General features: G+C 38.5%; 1 protein-coding gene across 8 annotated transcripts in view; it reads left to right on the plus strand.

Moving 5' to 3' along the window:
* fip1l1.L (factor interacting with PAPOLA and CPSF1 L homeolog) overlaps positions 1-12,826 on the plus strand; it is a 60,348-nt gene that overhangs the window by 6,055 nt on the left and 41,467 nt on the right. For 7 of the 8 annotated variants that reach the window (XM_041588911.1, XM_018229856.2, XM_018229846.2 and 4 more), the window contains exons 4-10: positions 1,021-1,121; positions 1,367-1,431; positions 1,703-1,807; positions 2,316-2,446; positions 4,147-4,256; positions 4,764-4,860; positions 6,673-6,832. In XM_041588911.1, the coding sequence (XP_041444845.1) occupies positions 1,021-1,121; positions 1,367-1,431; positions 1,703-1,807; positions 2,316-2,446; positions 4,147-4,256; positions 4,764-4,860; positions 6,673-6,832 (769 nt within the window). Of the gene's footprint in view, positions 1-401; positions 504-1,020; positions 1,122-1,366; positions 1,432-1,702; positions 1,808-2,315; positions 2,447-4,146; positions 4,257-4,763; positions 4,861-6,672; positions 6,833-12,826 lie in introns of those variants that run through there. The other variant, XM_041588905.1, reaches the window with a different exon arrangement.

Consider the following 12,826-nt stretch of genomic DNA (forward strand, 5'->3'; position numbering starts at 1 on the left):
ACAATCAAATCCCCAGAATTTGGCAGCAGATTTGTTTTGTGCCAAACTTCAGCCTATTTTTCCATTGTAAGTGAGTTCCACCCCCTGTAGTAACCTCCATTTGAGCCCCAGCTTAATAACCGGAAAATAAATATGAAACTGTGCTGAATCAAAGAACTTTTAGGAAGTTATTTTTTCTATCATTAGCTACCATAGCCCTAAACCTCTAATAAAAAGGCTGAGTGAGTAGAGTAATACATGGTCTTATGTTTGCGTTTTGTCTATTAACCCCTAGCAACCAATCAGCAGGTAATTTTTAGTTTTACTGGTCAGCATTTTTAAATTAAACCTCTCATTGTTTGCTCTGTGAATGTCATAAGCAAGCTCCACCCACATACGTGACCTCATTCTAATTTAAATGTGTCACATGGTATAACTGATGCAGGGATGGTGGAAGAGCCCTAGAAATGAGGAGTGTTGCATATGACAAATATTTTTGTCTGTTTGAATTTTCCCCTTCTAGGGTAAGAGCTGGGAATTTATTCCTGCATTTTTTTCTGATAAGAATTGAATAAAATGCTTTAAAGCAGTGTCACTTACATTTTATAAGAGAAAGCTCAATACTGGAAGACAAAGTTTTCAATTTTGCCTGAAAATGAAGTATGACATTGTGTAAAGATAAAATTATGAAAAGATTTTTGGTACTAGCATGGAAGCATTTACTGGTACCCAGATAACTCATTTCTGTTTTCATTCTGGCAAAATAGGAGATGACTTACCTTGTGTTTTTGGGGTAACATTTCTATATATACTGTCAGTATCACAGTCAAAATAACCTTTAGACTAAAATTCTTAACATTTTCTATACATTTTTTGGACATGTCTGTGGTGTGCAGTGTTTTGAGCCCCATACACAAAATCTAATTGTTTCTTAGTGGATGCCCATTTATCATCTGCTTTTATGTTTTAGGCAGTGCCTTTCTCAAAAGTACTTATTCGATGACAGTATAATTTTAGTAAAACTTTGGTCCACTTTTCTAGGTGACTGAGACAGAAGATGACAGTGAAAGTGACAGCGACGATGATGATGATGATGTCCATGTTACCATAGGAGATATTAAAACTGGAGCTCCTCAGTATGTGTACGTTTCCATCAGTGTTTCCTTTATTCTACATAGTAAAGCCTTAGAAGGTCCATAACTGCAATAGACAATTCTTGGTGCTTTAGCTGCTGTGAAACTACAACTCCCAGAACTGCACATCTCATGGAGCATATGGGAGCTGTAGCCCCCATGGGCTTGAGTGCCCGAAGTTTGCTTTTACCTAAATATAGTAGCCAGTAATGTTCAATAATAACTTCAATATGCTTTTTTCTTTACTTTTATAGGCCATATGGAACAACCCCTGTTAATTTAAATATTAAAACTGGGGGAAGAATATATGGACCAACAGGTGAGTGACATGTACAGATGGTGTCAGCTAAGCATGTGCTCTTTATATACATTTAAACTGTTGGTATATTCAAAACAGAGGTATTAAGGAAAAGAATTACAGACTTCTTGAAAAAGATTTGAATTGAGGCTAATGGAAATCTTTTAAGGTTTTATCACAACTACTTAATGGCCAGCTTCATATGCTTTCTGTGCCAAAGCCATAAAATATAATACAGAACTAATATATAACTTGAATAATGATTATTTCTGTGTTTTCATCTGGTCACTAGGAAAAGGTAAAGGGGTTGATTTGGATGCCCCAGGAAGTATTAATGGCGTGCCTCTGTTGGAAGTAGACTTGGACTCTTTTGAGGACAAACCTTGGCGAAAACCAGGTAAAGATCGTAACGGGTTTTTTTTTTTCTCAGAAGGGGAACGGAACCTTAAAAATAAACATGTCTAGAAATGCCATATTTTATTAACCTTACTTAGTGCCAGCCTAAAGGTTCAATATCTTTATAGTAATGATCCAGACCTTCAAAATTGTCACATTAGCTCCCCTTCTTGATGCCCTGAAACCAGCACTGCCATGTAATGAGAATCTGAATTACTAATCATCTTGTATTGTGACTATTTTATTCTGTTTATATACAGTATATTGTGAGTTGATCCCTAAGCTCAGGTAATTGTAAGCTGCCCAGAGCATGTGCTGAGAATCGGCAGAAAAAAATGGGGAACTATTAGAGGCTGTGGGCTACTACAGATCCTCAAAACAAAATGTGCTACATTTCTAGCCTACTTATTTGTTCAACTTTTGTTCTCCTTTAAGCTAAGATAGTAATCCATTATTACCAGTTGTATTTGTAGGCTTAAACTTTACTTTTTGTTTTACGTTTTTTTAAGGTGCTGATCTGTCAGATTATTTTAATTATGGTTTTAATGAAGATACATGGAAAGCTTACTGTGAAAAACAAAAGAGGCTAAGGATGGGCTTGGACGCACTTCCACTTTCTTCTATAACAAATAAAATAACGGTATGACCTATTTCTCCAATCAGTAAATACAATTGCTGTCAAGCCTTTCTGCAAGCATTTATAGTGATATAGTTAAAGAAGGCTCCCTGTATGAAGTCAGTACACACCAGTTACAGCAGGGAAGACTGAGCAAGTCGAAGACCAACATTCCCACATAACTTCATACTTAGTTATTTTCTTATTAAAGAGAACTAACGTTACATTAATTTTTAATGTGTTTATGCATTTTCCAAATATTCTTGAATGTCTGAATGCGTTTGAAGGGTTAACTTAACTCCACTGTCCCTTTCTGCTCTAACAGGCTGCTCCCTGGGACTGTGTTGGAGTCGGATTTATTGCTTGGGGTAGACCACTCTACTTTTTTTAGGCAAGCACCCTGTGATCTGACTGAAATCTGACTTCTTCAGTGGTCAAAGAGCTGAACATAAATTTCTGTCAGATCACTAAGCCTGTTCTCTGCCAAGCAATAAATCAAACAGCCTTTTAAGCAGAGGAAGGAGGCTTCTGGTGACTTTGGATGCAAGTTAACCCTTAAAAAATGTTTTAGAAATAGAAGAAATCTTAAAAATTCCTAAATAACATAGCAAATAGAACGTTTCATAATTGCTCCTCTCTTGGGGTTTGTGAAAGGAGTTTGCTGGCAATATGTGCTAAGAAAGAGGAAATATGCTTAGATATAGCCAAAGGTTTATAAAGGCAAAATATTGTTTTGGTTGTTTGCCACAATCTCTGCTGCTGTATAATTAAGTTGTGCCCTTGCTTAAAGCTACTGAAGTTATTCTTTTCTAGCTGACACAGAGTTCATCATTGGGTGACAAAAAGACTGTGGGAAAGTTCTGAACAGAAAGTATGCGATTGAACTAACTAAATTCAAATTTCTGACTGTTGATGTCTTCTTCCTGTAAGGCTTTAGATAAAATATATTTTCATTTTGAAAAGTGACATAGTTAACAATTTTCTGCCCTGCCCTGTCTAGTCAGTCTTATGAGATTCTAAGATAACTGTCAGTATCTTGCATCCGCTGCTACGACAAACAAATGTCTGGAGTGAGTGTTCTGATGTAAAGTGCGAATGCAAAATGCCAGGCTGCAGTACAGAATAGCGTGGTGCAAATTTATTATCAGTTATAGTACAGTATAAGCATAGGAAATTACTTCTATGTAGAAACCCTAATTAGTAATTTGGTCGAGATTAGTAGTAGAATAATCTGTCCACTATGCCTATCCGTGTTTAATGAGGAATGCCTTTGCCTAGGCAGCCAACTGTGCAGCATCTACCAGTGTACTTGAATGATTAATATGTCCTTACTTCTCACCAGTTACATATGTGTTGCTCTTCTGATCATTCTTTCAGGCAGAGATCGAAACATGTCATTAGGCCAGGGGCTGATCTATGGTATATTAGTTAAACTTTGTGTGCCACAAGGCTCTAATATAATCAAAGAAGCAAAGTTTGACCAGTTCTAGTCACACATTGGAACCAGTAACAAACTTTGCACCTTTTATTACATTACTACAAGGATTAAAGAAGTGAATGGGATTGGCTCTCCTTGATGATAGTTTGTCTGTAACCGATACATTATTTTATTGAGTTCTCTATAAAAAAAATGCATAATAATAAAGAAATGTTTTAATGATAGTTGAAGTGAGTAACTAATCGAGGGTGAGTTTGTAACTGTTTAGCCCTTGATTTATTCACAGGTACAGCAGGGCAGAACAGGCAATACAGAAAAGGATACCATTTTGCAGAGTGTCAAATCAGAGTTTTCGTCTCCCACTTCATTATTCAAACCTGGAATTCCTCCTCCAAGGTGAGTATGTTTCATTTACAGGGTGTAAATGCATCTAAACAGAACTTGAAGATTGTGTGGGTGAGAAGTTGATAGATTTTGTCTGTGAACATTATTCACTAAAGGCCCACCAATTAGCTAATAAACATAAGATAGCAGTTTTAATTTTGTTTTGACATTAGTAAAGCTTTGTTACAAAATTTGTTTTATTTTGAAATATTCTAAGTCATTGAGCTAGAACTAGGAAGACTTGGCCCATAGACATATATGCTGGCAGTATACCATAACTGAAGTTATAGGTGTTCCACATGCCCTTCCTAATGGCAGTACAGATTTATTTAAATTTATTTTAGACTTCCTTCATAAGTGGTTAATGTACCACCATGCTGCTTTTATTCCTGTTTGTAGATTAAGTAGCTTGCAGGGGACTCTCCCTTGTGGTTGCATATGTAATGAAATATACTGTTAAACTATGACAAAGCATCAAATCTGACTTTTTGACTTTCTTCTTTATTAATTGTTTTACAGTCGAAAAACCTCAAGCGCAATTGATGTGATTGGTCAGACAACCACTATCACTCGTGTAGAAGGACGGCGGCGAGGTGCAAATGAAAGCAATATCCAGGTACAGTCACCTGCTTTAGAGAGGAAGAAAGTTTTCTATAGTAGTAAAACAGATTCAGCCACTGCTTCCTAGGTCACTGAAATGTTACCAGTCATATATGAGGATACACTGTACAACATTGTTGGATACTTTAAAGGAAGACAAAACATTAAAGACATGTTAAAAGGTGTTACTAGTGTCCAGCAGTCAAGCAAACCACTGTTGTTATGACAGGGATCATTAGAACACGCCCACCTCTCATTTGAAACACAGACCGGGATCATAGCAGATTTATGGGGATATATAAGGCTTGTAGAAGGACACTGTTTTTGCATTTGGTCTGTCTTTTGCCATGAAAGCCTGTCGAAGAAAAAAATGGGTGCAATGTAGTGATTCCATCTTGGTGGCAGTTTGATCCGACACAAGTATGCCATACACGTTAAACTTTTACATGAGAACGAAAATGCTTAAGCACTGCCACCACTCAGTATTATAATCGCTTATCTCAGACCCTGGAATGGAGCTCCTATTCACTGAAAAAAATCACCGGCATTGCTCCACCATCTTTTCTACCATGCCTGGGATTTCTTCTGACTTTCTGGTCTGTGTGTATGTGCAGTAGAGCAGCATCAGAATTTAGACATGAAAAGCTGAAATATTTCTCTATTACACATGCATATAGCCCAGGCCTGTAGCAAAGATCCCAAGATAGGAATTAGCTGGAGGCACTCACTAGAGTATTGTGCTGGGCCAGTGATTTTTTCTTCTATAAAGAGAAGCCTTTGCCTTGGGCTTGAGGTAAACTGTTATAATCACGGGGGCACCCCTGGTGATTAACCCTTTAATTTTCCATAATGAGATCAAAATCTAGCAGATGTGAAGGTGGAAACAAAAATGACCACTTATTTAATCCAACCCAACATATTTTTTAAAGGAAAACGATACCCCCCCCCGAACAATGTAGGTCTCTATAATAATATATAGCATAAAACAGCTCATATGTAAAACCCTGCTTTGTGTAAATATACCAAATATACTTTTTTAGTATTATGTACAACTGGGTAATCATAAATAGAAAATTGCCATTTTCAAAAATAAGGGCTATCCCCTGGGATCGTATGATTCACAGTGCACACAAACAAACCATACTTGTTAGGTCACATGAGCCAATTAACAAAGTTCTGTCTTTTGCTTCCACACTTCTTCCTGTTACATCGTCATGGATTGTAGAAAGGAGAGCGCTCGACAAAGCTTGAGAAAGGGCACCGCTCTGGGCCTGAAACATGTCATGTCAGCAAGTCTGAATTAAAACCTCACTTCAGCAGTAATCTGCTTTGTCGGTAGCTCTCCTTTCTACAACCCATGGCAATTTATCCAAGGCGAACAGTACACTTGATGCACTTGATTGATGCACTTGGTCAATACACAGCAAAGGTAGGGCATAGTTAGAGTTGCAGTATTTCAGCACAGAGACCATCACAAGGCAAAATATGTTAAAGTGTAATATTTACTTAAATCTATATTCCAGTTTGATTAGATTCTTTAATATGACTGTTAATTGAATATAAACTATCTGTTGCTTAAATATTAATTTTGGGGGTAAAATTTTTCTTTAAACCTGCCAGACTACTAACTAACCAATATAACCGGTACAAATGTCAGTCTGCATCCTCCTCACAATATTCCTGTACTGAACACATATTGTCAAAGAATATGCTGCTAAACCGAATCTTAATAAACATAGGATAGTAGCTTCTAAATTTGATGGTTATCTGTAATCTCTAATTCAATCCAAAACTTCCCTCCAGTTATTTCTGCCTTTTATGTTTTCAGGTAGTTTCCGAACAGTCTCCTTCTGAAGTGGATAATAATTTTATCAAGCCACCCCCACCATTTTTCCCTCCTGGAGCACCCCCTACACATCTTCCACCACCTCCCCTTTTTCCTCCACCACCAAATGTCAGTACTGCCCCACCTTTAATCCCACCACCTGGTAAGTATCAGCAGATTTTTTGTTTTAACTTAAATTTGCATTGCTTTCATTTAATGTTGCACCAAGTAATCACCACAAGTTTAAGTTGCACTTTGTAGAATATTTGGGTACCTGGTGCTTGTTGTGTGTGGCTTAAAGGAAAACTCTACCCCCCAAACAATGTAGCTCTCTATAAAAAGATATTGCATAAAACAGCTCATATGTAAAACCCTGCTTCATGTAAATGAACCATTTTCATAATAATATACTTTTCTAGTAGTATGTGCCATTGGGTAATCATAAATAGAAAACAGCCATTTTAAAAAATAAGGGCCGCCCCCTGGGATCGTAGGATTCACTGTACTGTATGTTAGGTCACATGAGCCAATTAACAGACAGAGTTCTGTCTTTTGCTTCCACACTTCTTCCTGTTACAGTTAGAGTTGAAGTATTTCTGGTCAGGTGATCTCTGAGGCAGCACAGAGACCATCATGAAATGGTGGCTCAAGGCAAGAGATGTAAAAGGTCAATATTTACTTAAATATATATTCCAGTTTGGTAAGATTCTTTAATATGCCACTTAATATGATATGAACTATCTGTTGCTTAAGTGTTCATTTTGGGGGTATAGTTTTCCTTTAATGCTTTTTGTTGTTCTGCCTTTTATGCAGGTAGCACTAGGTACTGAATATACAAAATGACCCAAAATTCTATGGGGCAATCTATTTCCGAGAAAAGAATTGCTAGAACAAGAGGTCACACCCTGAAGTTTGTATATGGGAAACTGAGTAGTAGTGTAAAATAGCATGGAGCTATAGTAGCAGATGGGCAGCTTAGTTACCCAGAGACAAATCTTCTTTTCTTCATGCGACTAATCTCCCTGAAATGCCTTTCCACCGGCAAGAATACAAATTACTGGCTGGACGGCATATGAATTGCTTCGGATTTCCAAAGTCGTCCGAAGTAGGGGAGATTTGTCGCTGGACAACTAATTTCACCGTCTGCCACTCACTACCCATGAAGTGCAGCAGCTACCTGCACCAGAGGAGTGGATTCTTGGCTTGCAGAGATCCGCAAAGGTTTGATTCTAGCCTTAGATGCTTTCAGTACAAATTTCAGCAGCACTCCGGTATAGTGAAAAATAATTTATTTGTGCAAATGAAGCAACGTTTTGGGCGTAACCAGCCCTTTATCAAGCTTTCAATTTGTATTGGAATTTGAACTGGTCCTGGGCAGACAGAGTCACAGCCGGCACCCAACGCTACAAAAAGCGGTGAGATTGATTGTGTAGCACTACTCTCTATGTTTGTGAATAGCCTTAGATGCTTTGTTACCATGGGGGCAGCCATATTAGCTGTATTGGGCAATAGGCTCATGTTTGCACAGCAGCTGTATAAAATAAAATGGGTTTAGTTCGTACTAAGATAATTGGGTTAAATGCCATTTATGACTCTTTACAGGACTACAGATAGTAAACCACTCTCATTCAAACATTAAAAGTGAATAAAATCTTTTCACCTTCTAATGTAACTGGTCATTTCAAGAAGAATTAAAAACATAACATATAGAGGTGCTTAAAATGCAGATGAAGTAAACCGTGATTATCTTATTAAAACAAGTCATTAGTATCAAGCTGTTGCTCTCCTAGTCTTTATCTTATTTGATACTACTTCCTGTAATTATATGGCGATGTAACACTGGTGTTTATTGCGTTGACACAACCAGACACACTGATAAACACTAGCCAAGAAAAATATACACACATCTGGACCTTTTACCTTTTTTTTTTCCCTCCTGTGTTTCTTTATTTCTTTCCTTAAGCGTCTGTTATGATAAATACGCTTCATTGTTCTTGGTGCCAAACTCATTTTAAGTGATTTTATGTAACACATTTTCTGAGCAAAGAAGAAATTAAATGCTGAGTTCAAGCCATCCCACAGTCCCATAGTATAGTGCTATATGAGAGCAAATTAACCTTTAGGATAAGGCCACACGAGGAGATTCAGGGAGATTTTGTCGCCTGGCGACTAATCGCCTCGTCTTTTGAGAGCCTATATCCCCGAACTGCCTCAGCGTTTTTCCCCATAGACTACAAAGAAAAGTCGCCTGCGCTAATGCACACGCGGCGATGCGTGTAGCCTATGGGGAAAAACGCTGAGGCATTTCAGGGAGGTAGCCGCTCAAAAGACGAGTCGATTAGTCCACAGGCGACAAAATCTCCCTGAATCTCCTCGTGTGAACTAGCCCTTAGGTGTGTTGTTTGGACCTGTCTTAAAACTGGATGCAGACAGAAAATCCAAATGTGAAAAGCACCATGACTAGCATGAGTGGCTTAAATGACCAAAAGAAGCCTTCACAAAGATATACAATCAGTGTAATTTTCATAACTGTGTCCATAATTCCTTGAGGGCGAGGGTTAAACACTTTTTTTTTCTTTATTAAAGGGGTTGTTTGCTTTTGAGTTAACTTTTAGTATCATTTAGAGAGTAATTTGAGACAATTTGCATTTGGTTTTCATTTTTTATTATTTGGGGTTTTTGAGTTATTTAGCTTTCTTACTCAGCAGCTCTCCAGTTTGCAGTTTCAGCAATCTGGTTGCTAGGGTCCAAATTACCCCAGCAACCATCCACTGATTTGAATAAGAGACTGGAATATGTATAGGAGAGGCTTGAATAGAAAGATGAGTAATAAAAAAGAATCAATAACAATACATTTGTATGTAGCCTTACAGAGCATTTGTTTTTTTAGATGAGGGTCAGTGAAAGCTGTAAAGAGTCAGAAGAAGCTAGATAATTCAGAAATTCTAGAAAAGTAGCAATGAAGACCAATTGAAAAGTTGCTTAGAACTAGCTATTCTATAACAAATTAGGGCATGGAGCTATAGTAGCAGATGGGCAGCTTAGTTACCCAGTTACTAATCTTCCCGAACTGCCGCCCCTGCCTTTCCACCGGCTACAATGTAAATCGCCGGCGGTATGGCACTCGGAGCGCTTTGTTTTCCGACGTTTCCTCGTGAGGCGACTTCGGAAAACGAAGCGTTCCGAGTGCCATCCTGCCGGCGATTTACATTGTAGCCGGTGGAAAGGCAGGGGCGGCAGTTCGGGAATATTAGTCGCCCCCAGAAGAAGAAGAAATTTGTCGCCGGGCGACTAATCTCCCTGAATCTGAGCTCATGTTAAAAACTTAAAGGTGAACCACCCCTTTAAGGCCCTTCTTATGTATGTAGCATTATTCATGTGAATACTGTGTGTCTTGCATTGGGAACGGCTCTTCAGCTCCTTTTAAACCTTTTCACCCTGATGTATTTTTCCATCCTGCCCCTTAGTAGCTGTGTCCCAATATCCCACTCATAATTCTTTGAGTAAGGGGTAAAGACTTAAGTTCACATTTAAATTAATACTTAGTAATGATGCTGACTGATATTCTGCGAAAATTTGCAATTCTTCATTTTTTATTTGTTGTTAAATTATTTAGCTTTTTGTTTAGCTTTCCACTTTAGAATTTGTACAGCTATCAGGTTGCTAGTGTCCACTCTAGCAACCAGCCAGTGATTTTCATGAGAAATTAATACAAGTGCCTGAATAGAAACATAGTGAAAAAAAGGTACCAATAAAAATATAACTTCACATTGCGATAGTTTTTTGGATTCCTGGGTAAGTGGCACCCATTTCAATGCTGTAAAGAGGCAGAAATGAAAGTCAGATAAGTTAAAAACTATTAAAAATACATATTGAAAAGTTGCTAAGAATATGTCATTCTATAACATAATAAAAGTTAACCTGCGCCACCCCTTTAAAGCCTCTTGTTTTTGATTTTAAAGGGGATTTCCACCTTGTCATTATCAGCAATTCCCTGTTGAGAAAATAAGTATTCTGACAATAGGGACTTGTTAATGGAAAACTTTACCCCCCGAACAATGTAGGTCTCTATAAAAAGATATTGCATAAAACAGCTCATTTGTAAAACCCTGCTTCATGTAAATAAGCCATTTTCATAATAATATAGTTTTTTTGTAGTAGGGTGATCCTAAATAGAGAATTGCTATTTTAAAAAATAATGGCCGCTGCCTGGGAACATAGGATTCACAGTGCACACAAACATACCAAACAAACCATACATGTTAGGTCACATGAGCCAATTAACAGACAGAGTTCTACCAACACTTCTTCCTGTTAGAGTTGTAGTATTTCTGGTCAGGTGATCGGAGGCAGCACGCAGACCATCACGAAATGGTGGTTCAAGGCAAGAGATGTAAGGGCAAGATTTACTTAAATCTATATTCCAGTTTGATAAGATTCTTTCATATGCCACTTAATTTGATATAAACGATCTGTTGCTCAAGTATTCATTTTGGAGGTATAGTTTTCCTTTAAAAGAGTTCTGTCTCTTCACTGATATTGGTTACGGTGCTGTCTCAATGGAGGAGCGAGGTTGCTACACTAGTGTTGTGTGGGTCGGCCTGAAACCCAGAGGTCATGCACAACATTTTCCTAGAGGCCTTACTCTACTTATGGCCCAGCCTGCCCACTAACTAGTGAGGCAACATTTTCCATTTGCTGTGTTTCTGACTCACCTCCTATAGTGAAGTTTGCTACAGGTAGGTTGGGGACTGGTAAATGATGACCGCAGGTTAGTTTGGGAACAAGTTAAAGTGGCCATACAAGGACAGATTTAAGCTGCTGATAACAGTTTCAGATTCGGCAGCTCATCTTCCCAGGTATGGGGCAGGTTAGATTATGCCTTGCAATCAAGGACAGCATTGGCTAGTTGATGCGGTCCTCGTCTCGTCAGTGCCCTGATTGCAATCTGATCATTTGGCCCTAGGGCTGATTAGTTTGATATCACCCTGCCTTTGCTGGGCATATAGGCGAAAGATCTGCTCGTTTGGCAACCTCATCAAATGAGTGGATCTTCTAGTGTTTGGCCACCTTTAGGTCTGAATTTAAAAGGATTGGCTGCACATCACTAATGTTTCCTGTGCATGAATCTTAAAGGAACAGTTTCCTTAGGGTATGGCCATAACAGGCTAAATCTTGATGTGGTCACCCGAGTCACGCGGCTGCCTGGGTGCAGGGACAAGGATCAGATTTCATTGCTAAAACACATTTGCAATTGTTCCGGGAGCAGGTCCAGGGATCAGTTAATCGGAGCATAGGGTCTAAATCTTGGCCTGCGTTTATGCAACTGGTGTGGCATTAGCTTTAACTTTTCTAAAAAGTCCCTTTTGTCAAAATACTTCATGTGGCGACTTGTTGGAGCAGGAGGCATGTGAATTCCTTCTGTTTTCAGAAGATTGCCAGGAATTCCAATGACTGGGGTTAGTTTTTAAACCCAAATGCTGTTCCTTTGGCTGTTGCCCAGGGTTAGAAAGGCAACCTCAGGCTTGATTACTGAAATACATAGTGGTGCTCATTTATAAACCAGGCATATTTGCTCCTGGGCAGTAACACATAGCAACCAATCAGAGTTGAGCTTTTTTTCAGCCAGCTGCAGGTTGAACGCTAAAAGCATCTGATTGGTCCCCATGGGTTACTGCCCTGGTGCACATTTGCCCAGAGTTCATAAATGACCCCCCACTGTTTCATAGGGCAATTATATCATAACGACCAGGAAATGTGAATGATTTTGCATGTTTAAAGTTGATCTCAACAGATGCCCAAATTGTTCGGATGTCAGAAGAAAATGTTTTTTCAGTACTCCTTTTATTTTGTGTAATTAATCTGATCCAGCAAACTGCCGATACTGCCTCTGTGCATTATCTCTACACTCGTTTCTTAATAAGAATGACTTCTGGAATTCAGATGAAAAGCATAATACAGCAGTAACCATGACTTTTGTTTTAAATTTGTACCCAGTGATAAAAATTAATCATCACGCCTTGTACATTATTAAAAAAAATAGTTTTGCACCCCTTCTTGTTAGACTAACGGGTTTCCGACTTTCTCTTTCTCCCCATAAATCAGCACACACTGTACATCTGCAGCAATCCATGCAAGGCTGTGGCTTTGGCTCCCA

Source organism: Xenopus laevis, chromosome 1L (genome assembly GCF_017654675.1).
Source record: "Xenopus laevis strain J_2021 chromosome 1L, Xenopus_laevis_v10.1, whole genome shotgun sequence".
In the NCBI taxonomy this organism is placed as follows: domain Eukaryota; kingdom Metazoa; phylum Chordata; class Amphibia; order Anura; family Pipidae; genus Xenopus; species Xenopus laevis.